Here is a 22,695-nt window from a genome sequence, read left to right as displayed (position 1 = left end):
AGCAATGATATTAAACATCAGAATTATTGCTGTTATAAGAGGAAATGACAGCCTGTGAACAAAGTGTTTATTAAGATAGGTGCTATCCCTATTGTTCAATCACACTATTAGGTTGAACTTTTAGTCCCATGGTACCTGGCTATCATTACTCCCTCAGTTCTACTGTAGCTCCTCTGTGCTTTTTTCACAAAGGAATGTCAGAGACTGTTCTACAACCCCACCACTTTACCCCCATGTGTGCCAGACAACCCAATTCAATAAGCACACTAAAAAAGCATTTCTATTTAATATATATAATATGTATTTTATTATACATTAATTTAATATATATAATTTCTAATTTAATCTCTTGTTTCCTGAGCCTTTCGCTCATCTTCTCCCTTCTTTCCCCAACCTGTATGAAGCAGGATAAGCTGCAAAAATATCTAGTCTCATCAAAGACTTCATGACTCAAAAAGCAACCTGTTCATCTGTGACTCCAAGTACCCTAAAATGAAAGTTCAACATCCTCTTCTGATTGTAATACTAGATATGGGTCCACTGGTAAAGCAATGAAATTGTTTTTAAAAAAAAAGTAAAAGAGTCTACTCTATGAAAGACAATGCCATAACAAATACAAAATCAAAATAGCCTTGGAGAAACTTACATTAAACTCCAGGAAAGGAAATACAGTATGTTCCTTTGGGAAAAGGGCTATATGTGAAGTCCAAAATCTAAGTTTGAATCCTAGCTCTGCCACTTACTCCCTGTGTGACTTTGGACAAGTCACTAAATCTCTGCAGGCTTCTGTTTCTCCATCATTTAGATGAATGGATGACCTCTCAGATCCCTTCCAGTTTTAAATCAGTGACTAGAATGCCAGGCCCAAATTCATAAATTCTCTTCTTCCTGAATTAAAATCTGACTTCAGAAACTTACTAATTGTATGTCCCCTGAGCAAGTCACTTAACCTCGGTTGCCTCAGTTTCCTCATCCTGTAAAATGAGCTAGAGAAGGAAATAGCATACCACTCTAATATCTCTACCAGGAAAACCTCAAATGGGGTCATGAAGAGACAGACAAGACTAAAATAACTAAATAGCAACAATTAAATGTACATAGACATATAAATAGAAGGCAATTTAAGGGAAAAAAGAAGACTCACAACCAAGGAATCCGAGCTGAATATGTAATGAAGACAAGCTTTACTCCGAAGAAAAATCTCCTAAGAATCATCTCAGATAAAAAGAAAACAATAATTGATCAGACAGGTTTTCCCAAAAGTCTGTGTGCATTTTAAAACTCAATAACTTAAAACTATATTCAGACTTTTGGGACACTCGTATAGTGCATTAAGATTCACAAAACACTTTGGGAGCATGTTTCCATTTGATACGATAACCTTGAGAGGGAAGGAAGGACTGAAGGAAAGAACAAAAAAGCATCTAATAGTTTAACATGTGCAAAGTACTATGTGGAATTCTTAAGTTAAAATAGAAAAAAAAAGTTAGCCCTTGCTTTCCATAAGCTCCACAAGCTCATTCTAAACCCTCTGAACAGGGTTTTAGAAACAGTGAGGTCTGAAATTTTTTTTTCACAACCATATTTCAATGTAATGATTTTCTTTGTAATCCTATGTATTTTATTTTCACCTAGAAACTTTATTCTGAAAGAAAGTCCATAGACTTCACAATACCCTCCAGGGATCCAGGACACAAAAAGGTTAAGAGCTGTTAAATTCAAAGCATTCACCAACTGATATAAAGGATATGAACAGACAGTTTTCAAATGAAGAAATTAAAGCTAAATATAATCATATAAAAAATGCTCCAAATCATTATTGATTAGAGAAATGCAAATCAAAACAACTCTGAGGTATTACCTCACACCTGTCAGATTGGCTAAGATGCCAAAAAGGGAAAATAATCAATGTTGGAGAGGTTATGGAGGACTGGAACACTGATGCATTGCTGATGGAGTTGTGAATGGATCCAACCATTCTGGAGAGCAATATGGAATTATGCCCAAAATGCAATAAAAATGTTCATACCCTTTGATCCAGTAATTCCCATTCTTGGTCTATACCCAGAAGAAATCATAAAAAAATGGGAAGAGTCCCACATATTCCAAAATATCCGTAGCAGCTCTTTTTATAGTAGCAAAGAATTGGAAATTGAGGGGATACCCATTAATTGTGGAGTGATTAAACAAGTTATGGTACATGAATACTATTGTTCTTTAAGAAACCATAAATGGTCAGACTCTAGAGAAGCATGGAATAAATTACAGGATCTGATGCTGAGCAAAGGGAGCAGAAGCAAGAGAATAATGTCCACATTAACAACAGTATTGTGATTTGATCAACATTGATGGCTGCAGCTCCTCTCAGCAGTTCAGACAACTAGGACAACCCTATTACATCGGCTATGGACAATGCTATCCCTATCCAGAGGAAGAAAAGCAAATCAAGACAAAATGAAAATCTCCTTCAGAATCTGAGGGACACTACATTCACTTTTTTAAAAAGAAAAATCTCTTATATATTTCTTTCCCTTAATCCTAGCTACTCATACCAAAAAATGGCTAAACTGTAAACATGCTTAACACAAATGTCTAAGTACAATATTAACCTGACTGTTCACCACTGAGGGGAGGGGAGTGAGAAGGAAAAGGAGAAGGAAATTTTGTAATTTAGAAATATACATAAGCATATGGATGAATGTTAAAAAGAACTTTCATAACATGTATTTGGAAAAGTAAAACATCAATAAAAATAAAATATAAAGAAGAACTATTAAATTAATATTATTATTAAGAGCAGCTTGATTGCACAGTGGGTAGAACCCCAGCATTGAAGTAAGAAGGAACTGAGTTCAAATCCAGCATCAGACATATACTTGCTGTGTGAACTTGGGCAAGTCACTTAACCTTGATTGTCTCATATCCAAAGCAATCTCCAGGCATCCTGATTCATATCTCACCACTGAACCAGATGGCTTTGGAGGAAAAAGTGAGGGTGACTTAATATAGCATACCCCTCACTTAAATCCAATTCACTTGCAAGTCATGGCATCACCTCCCTGATGTCATGGCCTTCAAGAAGAAAGGACGAAAAAAAAAGGACAAAGGATAATCGTCATCATCATTTGATTTTCTACATTTAGAAACTTTATTCTTAGAAGAGGTACATAGGTATCACTACACTTGCAAGGGATCCAGGACACAAAAAGGTTAAGAATATTAAATAGGAGACAATTGAAATAGGAGGTTTTACTCCAACTTAGATAGAAAAGCCCATATTTCTCAGGATGTCACAGCAAAGCATCTTCTTTACAGTTATTTCCACTGACAAAACAAACACATCCATTTCAGATAATGAACATGCCCAGATAGTTTTTGCAAAGCAATGGGATTAAGTGGCTTGCCCAAGGCTACACAGCTAGGTAATTATTAAGTGTCTGAGGCCGGATCTGAATTCAGGTACTCCTGACTCCAGGGCCAGTGCTCTATCCACTGCACCACCTACCTGCCCCTTCCCTAGACTTTCAGGGGACAGAGGCTGAAGGTCTAGGGAACAAGGGCTATGACCAGGTTGCTTCTCCATGTGGATTGATGTCCTCAGTTGATGGCTCTAATTACTGAGTTGGAAGGAGGGAGTATGGTCTGTGGATGCAAGTGGTAACAGGTTGATGCTCCCCAGGGCTCTTGGGCTCATCCAATCAAGTATGAGGATAAGTGGTGGTGAAGATAAACAAACCAAAATATTATTTAAAAAAGAAAAAAAGTAACATTTCTAGAATGTTTGAAGTTACAGGAAGCACTTGCCTCCCAAGAACCCTGAAAAGTACTGAGGCTCATAAAAAGATTGAGTGACTTCCCCAGCATCACCCAATAGCTGGAAACCCAGGAGCCTGGCCTCGACTTTCTTCCCACCCATCTCTCTCTGTACTACAAGAAAGCTGCCATTACAGAAACAGAAAGAAAAAAAGGAGCCTAAAGTGTAGGGAATGAAGGGGAATGTAGAAGAAACAAAGACAGTGATGAAAAAAAGGTACAAACATTCAAAGCAATTCTTTTCTTGCAGTAATTATAGAGGCAATTTGATGATAGTGGTTTTAAAAATCCCTTGAGGAAATTAGGTTTATAGGAAAATTATGAGATAAAAGCAACTGAATACCTGAGACATTCTTAGTGTTTCTCTTTCACTTTTGATCACAGTCTGCAAAGGTTAGAGTTGGGAAAAACCCAAAGGAAGTCTTCTGATGGAGAACTGTAAGTTGTGAAATATACTCCTTCCAAAGATTCATTGGAAATTCTGAATTTTTTTTAATCAAGAAGAGATGCAAGCTCCATCCCTTTATGGAAGCCTTTCCTGAGACCTGTTCAATAAATTGTTTTGGAAGATGGAGTTCAAATATTTCCTCCCAGTTATCCCCTCCCCTCTGCTCTCCCCTTATGTGTTCAACTATGGCTGTAATAGTATGCTTCACTGGTTTGTTCTCTAAGTGCTGTGGTTGTGCTCTGAGCCTTGAGAATCTGGGGAACTCAGTGCTGCAGAAAAATTAGCAAGAAATCAGGGAAAGCAGATGTAGCTTGTTATCCTAGAGTCTGAATGTTCAAGACAACACCAGTTTGTTAATGTAGTCTACTACCTCTTCCTAACAGGATACCATCCAAGTTTTGATAGCTACAAGGGAGGGGAAGAGACAGAGATAAAAACCTTGTGACAGAGACAAAATAGTGACAGAGACAGGGACACCGAGTCAGAGACAGAGAGACACAGAACACACACACACACACACACACACACACACACACACACACACAAAGGCAGAGACAGAGAGAGACAGTGACACCGAACGAGACAGAAACAGAGATGGATAGAGAAAGAGATAAAGAGTAAAGATAAATACAGAAAGAGCCAGAGACAGACAGACAGAAACAGTCAGAATGAGACAGAGCAACAGAGAAACAGAGATAGACACAGAAAGAGTGACACACAGAGAGAAGCAAAGACAGAGACAGAGAGAGAGAGAGAGAGAGAGAGAGAGAGAGAGAGAGAGAGAGAGAGAGAGAGAGAGAGACAGGCAAAGTTAAGAGATGGACAGAGACAGAGACATTTATAGAAATGTTCCATACATGGAACCAACAAGTGCCTCTGCAGTTAGACACCTGTGTTGTAGCTATCCACAACCCTCTGCTTTGAATAGATGTGGTTCTAACTGTTAATTACACAGCTGTAAGGCACCAAACCATGTGGACATGTTTGTGGATGAGAACCTTAAAGGAAAACTCTAGGTTCATTGCTATACTAATTGCTAAATCTAATTAGAAAGAGTAAATCAGTTAAATTAAGGGTTCTTCATGTAAGAGGACCAAACAGGAAGCTGTTAGGCAAAGTTTTTCATTCCTCATTTGCTTCAATCAGCTTTCTCAGTAGGAGACACTAACTCTCAAAGATACTATGTTGTGGGGGTTATTTTTGTGAGAGTTTTTATTTCCAAGCTGGAGACCTCACCAGTGAGTTTCCAGTTGAATACTTTGGACTAAGAATGAACCAGACCCCCTCCTGTTGCACCTGAGAGGGGGAGTAAACTCATTCTGATCAACCCATTATTAAAGCCCTGACATGTATGCAATAATAGGAGATCCTAGATTTAGAACTAAATGGGAATTTATAGCACACAATGTCATAGATCTAGAGCCTTAGAAGATGATTAATTATACAAACGAGTACACAGGCCCAGAGAGTGGTGCTAAATGGCCTCCAGTCTCATCTCGGATGATCACTGTTTGTATAGTAGGAACTTAATATGTTTGTTGAGGATGAACTGATATCTTCAGATTTTTTAATCCACCACTACATGATGATTCAATGAATGAACTTTTCTTGGAAATTCCCAGGAATTTTCCTTTAATTCTTCTGGTTTTCACCATATACATGTTTATCCTCTTCTTCTTCATCTCTTCTTCCTCTTCATCTACTGCCTTACTTGAAATGATAATGATATAACCTTTTAGTTAAAAACTGTTGTCCCCTTGTCCCTAGGAAATGTCTTTATTTTTTTTAATTTTTTTGAAATGCCAGTTATACACAGAACAAAAAGATAACAATGCTAACTCCAGTAACTTGTAATGATAAGCAATTCCATAAACAACGAAAATCAAAATGGCATAATTGATACCATAATAATAGTAATATGATATTTTATTATTATTATTATTATTATTGACAATAGTACAACAAGCACTAAAATTTTATTTTTGATCTGAAGGCATATTAGAGAGTATGGAAGGTACTCCTTTCTGCACAAATAGCTTAGTCTCAAAGGTGACTAAAGCAATGGACCTGAAGCTAGGAAGACTCATCATCCTGAATTCAAATTTGACCTCGCACATTTGGTAGCTGTGTGACCCTGGGCGAGTCACTTAACCTTGTTTGCCTCCATTGCTCATTTGTAAAATGAACTGGAGAAGGAAATATTTGACACTATCCACTCTACCCCAAACCACTCCAGTATCTTTGCCAAGAAAACCCCAAATGATGTCACAAAGAGACTGACATGACTGAATAATAATATAGGTTATAAAGGAGCATACTTGCTGAAGTTCTGCTGTAGAGAAAAACAAAAAGCTTAATTACATACCAGTTTTTTTACATGCAATCTTACTATCTATAGAGTTTTAAACAAGATCACTGAATAGTATGTATCTGTCTAATCAAGATAGCAGCAAAATAGTAGAGTTTTTGAACTGACAATCTGAGAGTCTCTCTAAACCAATGCATTCATTTGTCTGGTAAGAAAAGTGAAATCTATTGAGGTGAATATTCATCTGAGACAGCTGATAAAGTGAATAGACCTCTGGTCCTGGAATCAGGAAGACTTGAGTTCAAATCCAGTCTTCGACACATAAATTGTGTGACCCTGGGTAACTCACTTAACTCTGTCTCAGTTTCTTCATCTGTAAAATGAGCTGGAGAAGGAAATAAAAAACTACCCCAGTGTCTTTGCCAAGAAAACATCAAATTGGATCACAAAACAGTCAGACATGTCTGAAACAACTGAACAAGATCATTTATGTGCTTAACTGAATGTGTGATCCATGAAGGTCCTGTGCCTCAGTTTTTTGTTTCCCCTACAGAGTGTAATACAGTGCTTGTCACACAGTTTATACCTTAAAAAAAGATTGTTGAATAAATGAATATAAAGTCACCAGAATTACCATATTAAAAGATAGCTAGAGTATCATGCTTACCGCCCTAGATGCTGTATGCCAGCTCTGACCAGTTAGGTCATAATGGAATTATGGATGTTAGTAGAATGCCTAAGTATTGATATGACTCCTGATTACAAGGAAGAGTGTAAGAATTCTTTATGATTTCATATGTGAAGGGTACACATGCTTGTATACATATGAACAAAAAATTTATATGTCTCTTAATATAACTTGCTAGTATCTTGGCACAGTTGGACATATTGCTAGACTTGGAGTTCACGAGATATGCCACTTTGCCACTTACTAGTCAATCAATCTGACAACATCCTATATATGTTGCATATTTATTTTATTATTTAATGTTAATTCTTATCAATTATTATAACAACAAATATTTCTTACTTTATAGTAGGGGTTTAATAAATGTACTTTGAGGAAGATTTCCGTTTTCCTTTTATGCTTTGATTTTCCCCATTAGAATGTAAGCTTCCTGAGAATAAAGTCTATCTTCCTTTTTTGTTTGTATTTGCATTCTCAGCTCTGAGCACAGTATCTGACGCATAGTAAAACCTTAATAACTGCTTGTTTACTTATGTTAAACCCAGAAAAGAAAGTTACTATCATGAGAGATCTTGGCATTAAAAAGAATCATAAAACATAAAAAGTATATAATTTTATCAATGGAATAATATCAAAGAAAAAAACCTTATTATCTGCTTTTCCACTGTACCCCAATGCTGTCTGTTCATTCAGTTGTGTCTGTCTCTCCATGATCTCAAGGACCATAGCATGCCATGTTCTTCTGTCTTCCACTTTCTCCCAAAACCTGTCCAAGCTCATGTTGGTTGATTCTATGATACTATCTATCCATCTCATCCTTTGCCATCTCTTTCTCCTTTTGCCTTCAATAATTGCCAACATCAGGGTCTTTTCCGATAAGAACTGTTTCCTCACATGCGCTCAAATTATTTAAGCTTCAGCTTCAGTATTAGTTCTTCCAAGGAGTAGTTTGAATTACTTTTTTTAAGTATTGACTGAGTTGATCTTCATCCTTTCCAAGGGACTCTCAAAAGTCTTCTCCAGCACCATAAATGGCAATGGACCTTTCCTTCAGACTTACAGCTGGAACATTCTCCATGTGTGGTCTCCCCATTAGAATGTGAGTTCCTCAGGATTTTCCAGCTTTCTATTTATATCCCTCGAGAACAGTGCTTTGCTTATAGTATGCACCTAATAAATGCTTCATTCATTTATTCACTATTTCATTCACTGTTTTTGAATCCTCAATACAAAACAAATGGAATTTTGAGAAATATTTCTTCATTCATATATATATATAAATATAAATATAATATATATATATATATATATATTTATGCCAGACAAGGCAAATGATGAGCCAAAAAGGGGGAAAAAGCAATAATAATAATAATAATAATCCAAAAATGTGGTGAAAAGTTTCAAACTCTTCATTTTTAAAAGTTCATTTTTGCAATTTATGAATATCAAAAAATGATGACTTCTTTTTGTTTTCCACCCCAGTTGTTCATCTTTAGTGATGATTTGAATGCATTTATTTTAAATGATTTAAATTTTTTTAATTTTACAAATTAAATTCTGTGATTATTGTATTAGAAATCCTTGTTGGATGACTTCCATTCTTGCCTCAGCTCTAATACTAAGTAGCTATGTGATCTTGAACATGTTACCTATTCTTTCTTTGCCTCAGATTCCTCAACTGTAAAATGAGTATGTTAGAGTAGAATGCTCTTTAAGGTTACTCCTGGTTCCATGCTTTGAAGGCTCTGTTGGCACAGTGGAGATCATTCTAAATTAACTGTTTGTCTTGGAAAGTTCCTTTGTCACATGCAAAATGCAAAGAAGGAGAAAACAATCTTGGTATTTCTAGACCTTTGGAGCTTATTTGATCTCAAAGTACCTTATGAACAGTATAATATAAATCATTGTAACGTTTTGGTGATATCTGCATAAGGGTCATTCTAATTGTCTCTTGGTTACATGTGTATCTTTTAAGTTTGAGACTGACCAGCACATGTACTTCTGTTGTTCAGGTTGGGATGGAAATGAAATGTTGTCCATATAAATTTAAAATTTAAAATGCAGAAGTGAAGACTGAAAAGTCATTTTCTGAAAGTTTGAGGATATTTGAAGCTACATTAGACTATCTCTGTGAAAGAAGCTCTCAAGGGGGAAAAAAAGATTTTCCAAAGCTCGCTTTTAAGTATTAAATTACTATGGTGTTAAAAAAAATATATATATATATATATATATATATATAAAGAACCTTGCACTCAATGTGTTTTATCAATTTTAATATTGTTGTTACTTCTCAGCTAAATTTCACAGGTAATAATTTCTTTGGGGTAATTTTGTTCATGTTGCCACAGTCCTACCTCTGGCTTCAAAGGAACCTTGACTATAATTTGGCATTTGGAGAAAAAAGCTCTTGGCTAATGAATCTAACTGTAATTATACACATGCTTAACTTATAGTTGTTTTGAATTTAAATTAAAGAAAAGCAACATTTAGCTCATCTGTACCTTACAGCTAGTAAATCCAGGTGCCCTTGATATGAGAATGAATAACACTTGTATTTCAGCTCACCTGCTTCTTAACCATCTGTGTGTCTGTGTCTGTGTGTGTCTGTGTGTGTGTCTATGTGTGTGTGCACCCAATTCTCTAGCACTAGAATCTCTGAAAAAATACTTAATGACTGACTTTCTTTTGTTTTTCAATGAAGCTTCCAACCTTTCTTTTCCAAATTTTTTTTCCAAATGTATTTTTAAAAAAAAAGGTTGGAAGAAGGTGAGGTATAATGAAAGTTAGCAATCACATTTCTAAGCTGGCTTGATTGCACACTTTAAAATACCACTTATTTCAAGTTCACAAAGTACTTTGCAGACATGGTCACATCAGATCCTCCCAATAACTCTGATGAAGTAGGTGTAATCATGATCCCTGTTTGACAAAAGAAGAAACTGATGCTGCAAGAGTATGTGTCTGAGGTGGAAATTACCCTGGCTCTCCCTGAGGCCAAATCTACAGATCTTTCCCTTACCCTATTATTTCCATGGTCTCCCTTCTTCTCACTCATTCCCCTATGTCTCTCTAGCATCTTATCTCTGATTTTATTACAGTCCACACCCACCTCCCATGCAAGCCAAGATACTAAAACAAACACAGAAGAACCTTTTTTTTTCCCCCTCTGGAATATACTCTTTTGCTCAGCTAGATCTTACTTTGAGATAACCTCTAACAAAGTAAACAGGAAGAATTCAAGTAAAATATACAAAAACCCAGGCAGGAGGGCGCTTTTAAAAACAAGCATCCCTGGGCCTGATTCCCTCCGGTGCCTGTCAGCTGTGAGGGACCAATTAGAAGGCCAGGGTATTTGCACATGGAGTGACCCAGCAGGTCTTTGGATAATTCATGGAGTCAGGGTGATGGACCAGGAAGGACTGCTGAGAAACCAGCTACAAACAGTCTCTTTTCCCCTGTTTATTTATTTAATGAAAACTTGGAGGCCTCCAGAGGATTCACGGTTCTCCCACAGAGGGAGTATGACCTGACTGAGAGCAAGGGAGAGCATGGGAAAATGTGTTGGATACTACAATCCCTTCACAAGGAGCCTAGCTCAGACAGCACCACTCCCCAGCCTGCCAACCCCTGGCCAATCACATGCTGGGGGCTCTGAGGGCCACCATAAATCTCCTGTACAAGGTCAGCTTGCCCTAAGACAGGCAATGAGTGGCCTATGAGTTTACCTGACCTTTGTGACCACAGGCAATTCAGAAACTATGCTCTGATAGAGGGATGGGGTAATATTTAAAATAGGTTTAGAGATTAAAATAAAAATGGACATGCAGTTTGGGATTTTTTTTTCCTGAGAAGTAGTATTGAGTCATCAGAATTCATATTTTGATGCGAAAACAAGTTTGTGAACCAACCCCACTCACATGCAAGCTAGCGTCTGAGTTGTATGTTTCTTTTATTTTTATTTATTTTTATTTTTTCCTCCTCAGTGATTGGCTATATGATGTTGAGGCAGTTGCTCTATGGATGTCATTTTCCTTATTTATGACATGAGGGTAATGAGTTATATGGTCTTTAAAGTCCTAATTTTAGAACTATAATTAGAATTAAAATTTTGTTAGGTATGCTTATGTAGCACAATATAGAAATTTCATTGCCTTTTATCTCCTTAAGAGCCTTGTACCCTTTGAATTTGTGTAAGTGTATGTTATAGTGGTCTCTAAAGTAGTTGTTCAGCAAAAGTTCATTCACATGTGCTGTCTTACTAGGCAGAAGACCTGTTAAGGAAATAATGCTTAACTACTTTAAGGTCGGACACAATCTATAACTCAAGTGATATACTGATAAATAACCTGGCATCAGAATAGACCTAAACTTTGGGACATGCTGCAGAGATTGGTGGAGGTTATCTGGTATGCTGGGATTCAGATGAATGAAGGAATCAATGAAAAGCAATTATTATGTATTTATTACATACAAAGCTCTATGTTAAGCACCAGAGAGTATAAAAAGCAAAGCAAAAGGTCAATTCTTGCTCCTAGCTTGCAATATAGGACAACATAGGAGGGTCCAGCTCCACCAGGGTGTTTCTAAGGGTGTTGTCTAAGGGTATAGTGATAAGAAAGGTGTCATATTTAAATCATTTCTATTGATAAAAAAAAACTAAACCCATTTTTGAGGTTGAACCATTTGACTTTGGGGACATTGATGCTGAGAACATTCTTTTCTGTATCTTCAGAAGCTGTGGTCACTAAAGGAGCAATGACTGGAGGAACAACAGCTGCCAGGTCCTTAGGGGCTGTTCAGCAGACAATATCTTGTCCAGGGTTGGACTGAAAGTGTGGGTTCCATGAAAGCTTTGGAGACCTGGGTGTGGGAGAACTGGCACTACTACTCCTGTGGCTCTTGGACATGGGAGCCTTGTTGGAATCTGAAGAAGAGTAGTGATCAGGATGGTGGCAGTGGTTTAACCCACATGGAGCATCTCTCTCTCTCTCTCTCTCTCTCTCTCTCTCCATTAGACAATATCCATTTTGAAATAAAATAGTTCTAAACTTTTCCTATTAAAAAGAGTTCTGCTTACCCCATCTTTGCCTGAGATATTTTATTTATTATAACTAACTATAAGTGAATCATTAGTCTTCCATCCATATTCATTCTGAGTGATGGTCTTTTCTTCAGAATTTCTATAGATACTGGAATTTTCCAGAACTTCATTGAGACTCTTTGGGATAGGATCCCAGAAGTGATAGGTGCAATAATATAGTGATTTCCTGTCAATGGAGGATGGATCTATAAAAATACTTTAGTAAGCTCTAAATAATATGTGTTTCCTCTAAAGAGGAAAAGAAGATGTAAACCTCCAATGTCTAGTGGAAGTCTTCTTATAAATCTATACCTATGTCACTGATATCCATCTCTCCCAAGATATGAAAGACAATATATGGGAAAGAGTTAAAAGATTTAGAATCAGTAAAGACCTAATTTGACATAGCTTTCTTCCTACTTATATAATCAAGGAAAAATCTCATAATATCTTTGAGTCTCAGTTTCCTTATCTATAAAAGTAAGAATAATATTTATTGTATTGACATCACTGAGAACTAAGTGGAATAATATGTGTGTATATGTATAAAACTGGTCTATGAGAGGCAAAACTCAACTCCCCATTAATGCTAGTGCCTTCCCTCTGCTAATTATTCCCAGTTTATCCTGTTTATATCTTGTTTCTGCAAAGGCATTTTCATATTGTCTCTCCATTAAATTGTGAACTGGGGACTATTTTTTTTATTTGTTCCTTTCTTTATACTTAGCACTTATCATAGTGTCTGACAAATAGCTGGTGCTTAATGAATGCTTGTTGAATGATTAATAATGGGGAAATCATAGAATATACACATTTTCCAAACTCAGAGGGAACTTAATCAAAAATTATCACATGTTGGATCAAGAAGATAGATAAAAATAAATATAGGAAAGTAGCTATTTTATAATCTATATTGATAGGTCATAATGAAAAAAACTGGTAACAAATAATAAAATGAATAAAAAATATAAGGCCTATACAAGAACTATATACATAAATCAATCATCATTGGATAAAAAGAGAAAGTTATAAAAAATAACCTTTGCATCAAAGCAAATGGTGCTTGGGATAGAGCTTGGCCTTGGATTTAGGAGAATGGTAGTTTGAAACTGACCTCAGACACTTGCTACTTACTAGTTGTGTGACCTTGGGCAAGTTACTTAACTTGTCCAGATGTCCTGATTCACATATAGTCACTGAACCTAGATGGCTCTGGAGAAGAAAGTGAAACTGTGACTTAGCACAGCACCGCCCTCACTCTAATCCAATTCACATGCTTGTCATGCTCTCACCTCTGTGATGTCATGGTCTTCTTCGAAAATGAAGAATAAATATTAAAGCCATTACAATATATAGAATGTTGAGGGCCAGCTCCTGGGAGTGATTTACACATATCTTTGCTGACCTTTTCCATCAGAGATATGTATGTATTCTTGCTCATTAAATGGATTTGTTGACTCTCCAGTGAACCCTGACCCGGGACAACCTGTGGTTCTGGAGGTGATTATAAAAGGCTTTTCTGATAAAGAAGTATGCAGATTTCTAAGAATAAATATTGATTTACCCAGGAAATTGTGAAACTGGGTCTCCTTTAACCAGTCATTCCTAAGATGTTTTTTTTGTAAAAAGTCTGAGTTTCCAAAAATAAACCAGTAGAGTTGTATCACGACCTTGAGTGTATGTCTCTATTCAACCTGACTCTCGAGTAAATGTCCAGACACACACCAGAGCTATCACAGGTGATAATAGAACATAGCAAAGCACTAAGCAAAGGTAAATAAATTTGTGACCCAAAATATCTTTATCTAAAAGAAAAAAGGGAAAGCTAATGATTTGAATCTACTTTTTAAAAAAAACTTAAAAAAATAAGACAACACAATAAAAGAAAACAGGAAAAGAGAAACCAAGTTGATAGAGGTAATACTAGTGACTGGACTTATAACTACATTGGTCTAGAGAACTCCCAGGAAACTCCATTTACTTGTGCAAGTTGGCAACTTTTCTTCAATTTTCAAATCCTATCAATGACCAAGATAATAACTAAGATGAGTAAAATTTCCTTTAAATAAATTCAAGTATTTGATCTTTTAAAAAGTTAACAAAGTTAGTAATTAGTAATTAAACAAAAGAGGAGAGAGCCAAATTACCCAAATCAGAAATAAGAGAGATCACAATGAGGCCAAAAGGAATCTGAAAAATCATAAGAGAAATTTGAAATTTGAAAGTCCAAGGCAACTAGGTGGTACAATGGATAAAACACTGGCCTTGGAACTAGTAGTATGGGAGTTTAAATCCAGCCTCAGACTCTTACTTGTGTGACCTTGGGCAAGTCACTTAATTCTAATTGCCTCACATCCAGGTCCATCTCCAGTCATCCTGATCCATATCTGACCAGTCGATAGTCCAGATGGCTCTAGAGGAGAAAAAGGCTGGTAACTATGCACAGCACCCTCCCCTCACTCAAATCCAATTCATCTGCTTGTCATGACATCACCTCCCTGATGTTGTGATCTTCTTTTGAGAATGAAGGACAAACATTAATAATGTGAAAATTCAAAACAAATGGATGATGGTTTTCAAATGTGTAAGGCACAAACATAAGGAACAGGCCATCTAGATGGATCAAGTTCCACAGGAGAAATAAGAAAAGCCATTATAGATCTGCTCTGCAGAAAGACACTGGGCTGTGGGACCTGCTGGTCCAGGCCTGCATTCATGTAACCAGAAAGGCTGAAGCTGGGAAATCTCTTAGGTCTGAGAGTTCTGAACTGGGATGCACCAGAATGATAGGATATCCATATTAGGTCCGACAGCAATATGAAGATCCTTTAGGGGTGTGTGTGTGTGTGTCTGTGTGTATATGTGTCCATGTGCCTGTGTCGGTGTGCATGCGTGTCTCTCTGTGTGCATGTGTATGGCTGTGTGTCTGTATGCATGTGTGTAAGTGTGTCCATGCATCTATCTGCATCTGTGTCTTGTACATGTGTGTCTGTGTCTGGATGTGTATATGCACATGTGTCCATGTGTTTGTCTGCATTGTGTCTTGTATGTGTGCATACATGTGTGCATTGTGCGAGTGTGTCATGTGTCTGTCTGCATGTGTGTCTTGTGCATGTGTGTCTGAGTTGGCATGCACGTGTGCATATATGAGTGTGTGTCCATGTGTCTGTCTGCATATGTGTCTGTGCACCTGTGTGTATTTCCATGTGCATGTGTATGTGTATTTTGTGTGTGTCCATGTGCATGTGTGTGTCTGTGCATGTGTGTATGTGTATATCCATGTGTCTTGTATAGGTGTGCATGTATGCATGTGTGTATATGTGTACATCTGTGTGTGTGTGTGTGTGTGTGTGTATGTGTATGTGTATGTGTATGTGTATGTGTATGTGTATGTTGACTCCCAGGGTGACTGCTAAGGGTCAGAGCTATTTAGATATGAACAGAGAAGCCAGGCATGTTTCTCATAGTGATCAGACCCCATGAAGACCCACCACACATCCACCCCATGAAGACCCACCACACAGTAGGGTCAAGATCAGAGAGACTCAGTTAAAACAAGCAAACAAAAAACGAACACTAGACATTGTCAGAAGCAAATTCTCCCAAAAGTTCTTTCTAAACAGAATAGAATGATTATGGACAAAATAATAAGGAAGTTCTTGATATTAATTCAGGAATGAGAAAGTTTTCCATGATTAGTACACCATGATATTAAAGTTTTTATTTTACCATAAGCCTCTTGCAGAATCTTTTTCTTATTTTTAAGATAGTTTTTAACATTGGTGTTTTTTTTAATTTGAGTTACAAATTAGGATTCTTTTTTCTAAAATTAAGTTGCACTTTTAATTGCACTATTACATATGCTGGCTTCCTCTCTGTGATTATAATTACATTATTGTTTCTGTTTATTTTTTTCCAACTCTTTGTGACTCCTTTTGGGCTTTTCTTTACAAGGATAATGGAGTGGTTTGCCATTTCCTTCTCCAGCTTATTTCGTAGAGGAAGAAATTGAGGCAAAAAAGGGTTAATTAACTTGTCAAAGTCACAAATCTAGTAAGTGTCTGAGACCAGATTATTTGAATTTAAGGTATTCTTGACTCTAGGTCCTGCATTCCATCCATTGCACTACCCAGCTGTTCATGAGTATAAACTTGTCTGTAATTGTACTATCAATTTTGATATTATTCAGTGCATCCTCCACTGGAAGTTTTAATGTTAAAAGACTTCTGTGACCCTTCTAGCTGTCTTTAAGTATTTGAAAAGTTATTGTGTGGAAAAAGGATTAGATTTATTTTGCTAGCACAGGAACAATGTTATTTTTTTTTTTAGGTTTTTGCAAGGCAAATGGGGTTAAGTGGCTTGCCCAAGGCCACACAGCTAAGTAATTATTAAGTGTCTGAGACCAGATTTGAACCCAGATACTCCTGACTCCAGGGCCAGTGCTTTATCCACTGCGCCACCTAGCTGCTCCCTATAAATGGTATTCTTAATGGTAGCCTATGGATTTGGACAGGTTGTAGATGGATAGGTAACAGGAAAGCAAATTAAAGAATCTAAATCATTCACAAGCTATCAACATGAATTATTAGACAACAAAGGATCTCTTTTATGAGAAAATTACTTTGTAGTTCCAGAAGATGGTTGTCTTTTTTTTTTGGTTACACTATATAAGGTATGTCACTGAATTGTTCACATGAACAATTGTCTAGACTCTATGACCCAGAAATAATTCAGATTATAAACATATCATAAGAAAGTACAAAAAGGTAATAATAATAATAATAATAATAATAATAATAATAATAATAATAATAATAATAATAGTGAAGATAATCTGAAACAGGAAGACATGGGTTTAAGTTCAAGTTTTTCCTTTAACAGAAACTGGATTGTGACAATAGACAAGTTTATTTAACCTCTCCCCCAGTTAACTCTCTTAGATTTCAGCTACCTCCTTAAGAATTTTCCACATCAATAAAAACTCCAGTTTGAGCCAAAAATAAACTATGTGGTATGATTATTGTTGTTTATTGTTCATCTTTTCTTCTACCAATGACATCAAGAGGGTGATATCTTGACTTGCAAATGAATCGGATTTCATTGAGGCAGAGCTGTACAAATTCATCAGTTTCCCTTTTGGCAAGACATAGGTTGGGACAACTGTGGAATGGTAGGAAGCACGGAAATACAGAACTTGTTAGAACACAATGTATAATCTGGCAAAGAAATCGTGATCAAGAATCCATTTTAATTTTTCAAGATTATTCCAAGGGAAGAATTTTTAAATTATATTCTGAAACTTCTCAAAAATGGATGGAAGTCCTTTCAATTTAGAGGTTATCTTTTTGTATCATAAGCCTCTCCAGAAGATTGGTGAAACTTGTGAGAATGATATGGTTTTTTTTTTAAAAAAATTCAATTTTTCCCAATTATAAAGAGAATTTTTAACATTCATTTTTAAAAATTTTGAGTTCTAAATTTTCTCCCTCTCTCACTTTCCTCCTCCCAGAGATAGTAAGCACATTGATCAAACGTATTTCCATATTAGTCATGTTGTGAAAGACACAGACCCAAAAGGAAAAAAAACAAAAAAAAGAAGAAAATAAAAAATAATACATTTTGATCTGCATTTAGACTCCATTTTTTCATTTTCTGGATGTGGATAGCATTTTTCATCATGTGTCCTTTGGAATTGTCTTGAATCATTGTATTGCTAAGAAGAGCCAAGTCACTCAGTTACAATGTTGCTGTAACTGTATAATGTTTGGATTCTGCTCATTTCACTTTACATCAGTTCATGTAAGTCTTTCTAGGTTTCAGAATAATGTTTTTAAACACACAAGATAAAATACTTAGAATTACAAACATAATCAATTATATTGAAACATAGTTATAGAATATTCAGTGTAACCTTGACTGGAAGCCGGGCTCAGCCTAGATTCCTCCCTTTCTATCACCATGGCTGAACCCAGAGTCACACTAGATGTCGGCAGCCAATTAATTAACTTCCTTATTAACACTGGGACTACCTCTAAGTTTTGCTTGACATTACAGTGAGCTTCTGCCCTCTACACGTAAAGTCATGGGCATTGAAGGGAAACTGAGAAAATGTTTACAGACAAGACCTCTTGCCTGTCAGTTTGAAGACAATAGTGTTTGAACACACCCTTGGGCCCTACTGCCTTATTGGGAAGGGCTTTGATGGTAAAGCTGGGAACTCAATTCTCTCTTGTTAAGCCTCCCATTCCACTTTGTCCTCTATTAGAAAGACCATCTCATATTCCCTCAGAAGTCTGAGAAAAGGTACATCTTGAGGTCTGGAATATAAGTGTACCAGGAAGGGCAACCAAACCACTCCGGTGTCAATCTGCCTTAAGGTCCCTCTTTCTCTCATAGGCCTTGATATCCTCTTAAACCTGAGATAAGAGAGGGATTACAGCCTTAAATAGACAAATTTCTGCGATATGGCCTTCTAGTGCCCTGTCATTCTTCTTATAATAGTCCAATATTTGGAATTAAGAAGTCTAATGGAGAATTTCACTTAATACAAGATTTGAGAGTTATAAATGAAACAGTAATCCTTTTGTGGTCACCAAAATGTTGCTGCTGATTTGTTTCTTAGGTTCAGGTTCTGCCCCGCAATGAATTGCATCTCAGACTCAGGAATGCAGATTTTGGAAAGAAAATAGGAATTTATTAAAGAAAGTTATAGCATAGTAAGAAAGGGATAGAAAAGTTAGAAAGAGTTTAAGAGAAGACCACATGGATTGCTAATTGAATTGGCCAGCTGGCCAGGGTTCATCAGGAGACAGGAAGGTAAAAAGGGTCAAGCTCCTCCCTCCTCCTTAAATTCTCTTCCAGAGTCCTTGGGAGGAGGAGGTAACCTGGGAATGACCGGTCTCTTATTGGAGATTTTTGCCTTTTGGGGAGGGGTCTCTTTTGGGTGTTCTTCCAGGGCCTGTGCTGCCTGTCTGCCCACCAGAAAAAAAAACAATGCAATCCAAATAAGGTTGAAGGTCAGGCCCTCAGGTGTGGAAGGACAAGGAAGAATCCCTTTACAATGCAAAGGAAAGATTTACAAAGTTTGTCTCCAACTGATCCCATCACTCCAATGCCCAGGTTTCTCTGCATTGTATTTATTAGTTGAAAGGATTTACTTGTTTTTCTATACCTGCTTGAAAGGTTGAGAAGGTAAAAGCCTGAAAGATAAGAAATTCTAATTCTTTTGACTTCCAGCTTCCTGACTCTCTTCTGGGAGGATCCATGGAGAGATAACAGTCTCCAGGAAGAAGGCAACATGTGGAGGAATTGACCCCTGGATTGTTTAAGCAAGTTCCCAGATTCCAGGTTAAGAATTTGCATCTTTGTTTCATCTCAGATCTTCTTGCAGCAAGTTTGGTTTTCATTTTTGCTACTGAATGAATTTAAAGACCTTATTTATCATTCCTGACAAAAAACTGCTTTTATCTCAGATAAGTCTAAGAAATTTATGGACAAGAATCTTAGTCAAACTGTCACCATGGTGTGTTATCATCTTCTATCTTGTAATCTAACTGAAAAATCAGTTTAGAATAATAAGGATGCCCTGAAGCAAACTACCAGAGTAGATTTACCCCAAAACTTTACAGGTTTCTTACTGTTAAATGTTTTACTCTATGTTTAGCAACAGAAAGCAGTCAAAATATTTTACTTAATTGGAAGGTAACTCAAGACTTAGCCATATTTATTAGGGGACTCAAACACAAGAAAGGATGATTTTTGTGTGTTCCTCGTTCATTTTTATAAAAGAAAGATTTTTCTAGGAGCTATAAAACCCTATTCTCTCATTGCTGAGTTCAGACCAGGGCCTCTGTTTTTGCTTCAAATCCAACCCAACCATTCTTGTGTTCCCCTCCTCATTCTGCTTCCTATTCTCAGGGTTTTGCCACTATGCCCCATCAAAGATATTCCCTCTCCCCTCATTACTATAAATTGCTTGAGATTGGCAACACAGTGCGTAAACATAGTAAGAACTTAATAATGTATATTGCTTTGCCTAGCCTTTTTATCTGTAAGTAATTTAGATAGCAAATGCTGTATCATCAAAAAGCAGATTCCAAAAGTAATCCTCTTCACCAAACTGGTAACAGGAGAATCTTAGGAAACATCTCTAGAGATATTCAGTGTTGATTATTTCATCAGAGTTGTTTAAGAGATTTGTAGTCCAGATGAGGACTCATTAATTAAGGTCACAAAATAAAGGAAGCTGTGATTCTTTATTGACTACAGTGTCTGAAGTGGACCTCCACCTGCTAACATAACATAATATAATATGATATGATATGATATATGATATGATATGATATAATATGACATAATATGATATGATATAATATAGACAGTCTTGCAAAATGTCACCCCTTTTTTATTTAAAAAAATCATAGATTATGTGAGGGGAGAATGTGAGATCTTTATGAATAAATGCCATGTTATCTATGTGGGCATTATAATTATATTTTATTGTTTTTGAATACTTTAGTGGATTGTGGGGTTTTTTGACTTGAAGCATACAATATAAGTGTATGGCATATTAATTTTGAAAGTAGTTTTAGCACAACAAAGGTTAACTATATTGCAAGACCAATGGAAAAGATGTGTTGACTTTGGAGATAGAGGACTTGAGTTTGAATCTTTTCTCTGCCACTTGCTAACTCATTAGACCTTGGCCAAGTCATTTAACTTTGTCAGTAGAATGAGAGGGGTTAGACTAAATGGCCCTCAAGGTCTCTATCTATTCTAGATACTACGATCCATGCTAATATCCCATAATTTTGCCAACCCCTTTCTTGTCCCTGATAGGACAGAGCAGTGCCCAAATACAGAAAAACTGCTGCTTGTTAGTAAGTCAGTGAACTGGACTCTTACATAGAATAATCATAATAAGAACTTACATTTAAAGCTTAAATTCACTTGGCACTTTGAACTGTCTTACCTGATCTTCATTAGAACCTTCTACTCTCTTAAGCAGAGCAAGTTTCACTAACCATTTTCTAGAAAGAAAAAAGGAGAAACTGAAGGTTAGAGATGTCAAATGGCTTACCACTAGTCACACTTGATCCAGGACTAGAGTAAAGATAATCTGAAAGGGATCTTTCTTCTAAAGCTCAAAGATACTACATATGATAGACAGCTACTACCATGATAGGCATAGCAAGGTTGAAAAGGACATTGGACATAAACTTGCTCAGAACCTGTCATTAGGGCTTGCACCTCAGAATTTTTTTAAAAATTTCCTTTTTCTTTTTACCACACAATTTTTTTTATTCATACACTATATTTTTTACATGGTACATACCATTCTAATACCAAAATCATTACTGTTCAATATTTATACAAAGAAATATTATAACATAATTAGAAGCTATGTTTAAATCTCATTTCTCTGTTTATTCATTTGGAAAACATCATTTTCTTTTTTAATTTTAAATTTAAGTACAAAATAAAAGACTATTCATAATGAAAAGCAATAAATATACATTTCAAAAAAGCTTATTTAATAAATACTATATATTGTGTTAAAAAACTTTTCTTAAGGTAAAAATTTATTAAGTTGTTGTGTTCAGTTGTGTCCAATTCTTCATGACCCCATTTGTGATTTTCATGGCCAAAATATTGGAATGATTTACCATTTCCTTACTCAGCTCATTTTACAGATGAGGAAACTGAAGCAAACAGGATTTAAGGGACTTGCCCAGCCAGGGTCATATAGCCACTGTCTATGACCAGAGTTTAACTCAGAAGGATGAGTTTTCCTGTCTTCAGATCTGGCACTCTATACACTGGATACTGCCCCTAGGATTTTATTTTATTCATCAAACTAAAGAAACTAAGTTTCATTTTTAATTGATTTAATTTTTTTTTAAAAAATAAAAGCTTTAAAAATAAGAGGTAAACCCCTCTAAGACTGAGACATTAAGGGTATACCAGGAAACACTGGACAATCCCAGAATTTACACTTGCAGTTTTTTTTTGTGAGTCCCAATCAATCAGTAAACATTTATTAAAGCATTCAGTATGCATGGAATTCTGTTGATGATGTTTGTTCTTGGTTCTCAAAGAAAAGACATCAGGGAAAGTGATGCCATAACAAGCACATGAATTGGATTTGAGTGAGGTGCTGCTGTGTTAAGTCACCAGCCTCACTTTCTCCCTCAGATATAACTGGGTCCAGTGACCAGATATGAATCAGAACAACTGGAGATGACCCTGGATGTGAGGCAATCAGGATTAAGTGACTTAGCCAAAGTCACACAGTTTTAAATGTCTAAGGCTAGATTTGAACTCCTGTCCTCCTGATTGTATGTTCACAATGCTTATCC

General features: G+C 36.3%; 1 protein-coding gene across 1 annotated transcript in view; it reads left to right on the top strand.

The window, feature by feature from the left end:
• The window catches only part of MYLIP (myosin regulatory light chain interacting protein), a 60,257-nt gene extending 38,573 nt beyond the window's left edge, over nt 1-21,684 (top strand). The window contains exon 7 of the mRNA XM_074207394.1: nt 19,574-21,684. Within this exon, the coding sequence (XP_074063495.1) occupies nt 19,574-19,612 (39 nt within the window). The 3' untranslated portion in view covers nt 19,613-21,684. The remainder of the gene's footprint in view (nt 1-19,573) is intronic.
• Nucleotides 21,685-22,695: the final 1,011 nt, after the last annotated feature.

Source organism: Macrotis lagotis, chromosome X (assembly GCF_037893015.1).
Source record: "Macrotis lagotis isolate mMagLag1 chromosome X, bilby.v1.9.chrom.fasta, whole genome shotgun sequence".
Lineage (NCBI taxonomy): Eukaryota > Metazoa > Chordata > Mammalia > Peramelemorphia > Peramelidae > Macrotis > Macrotis lagotis.
Note: the sequence above shows the minus strand (reverse complement) of the source record. Positions and strands in the feature narration are given on the sequence as shown.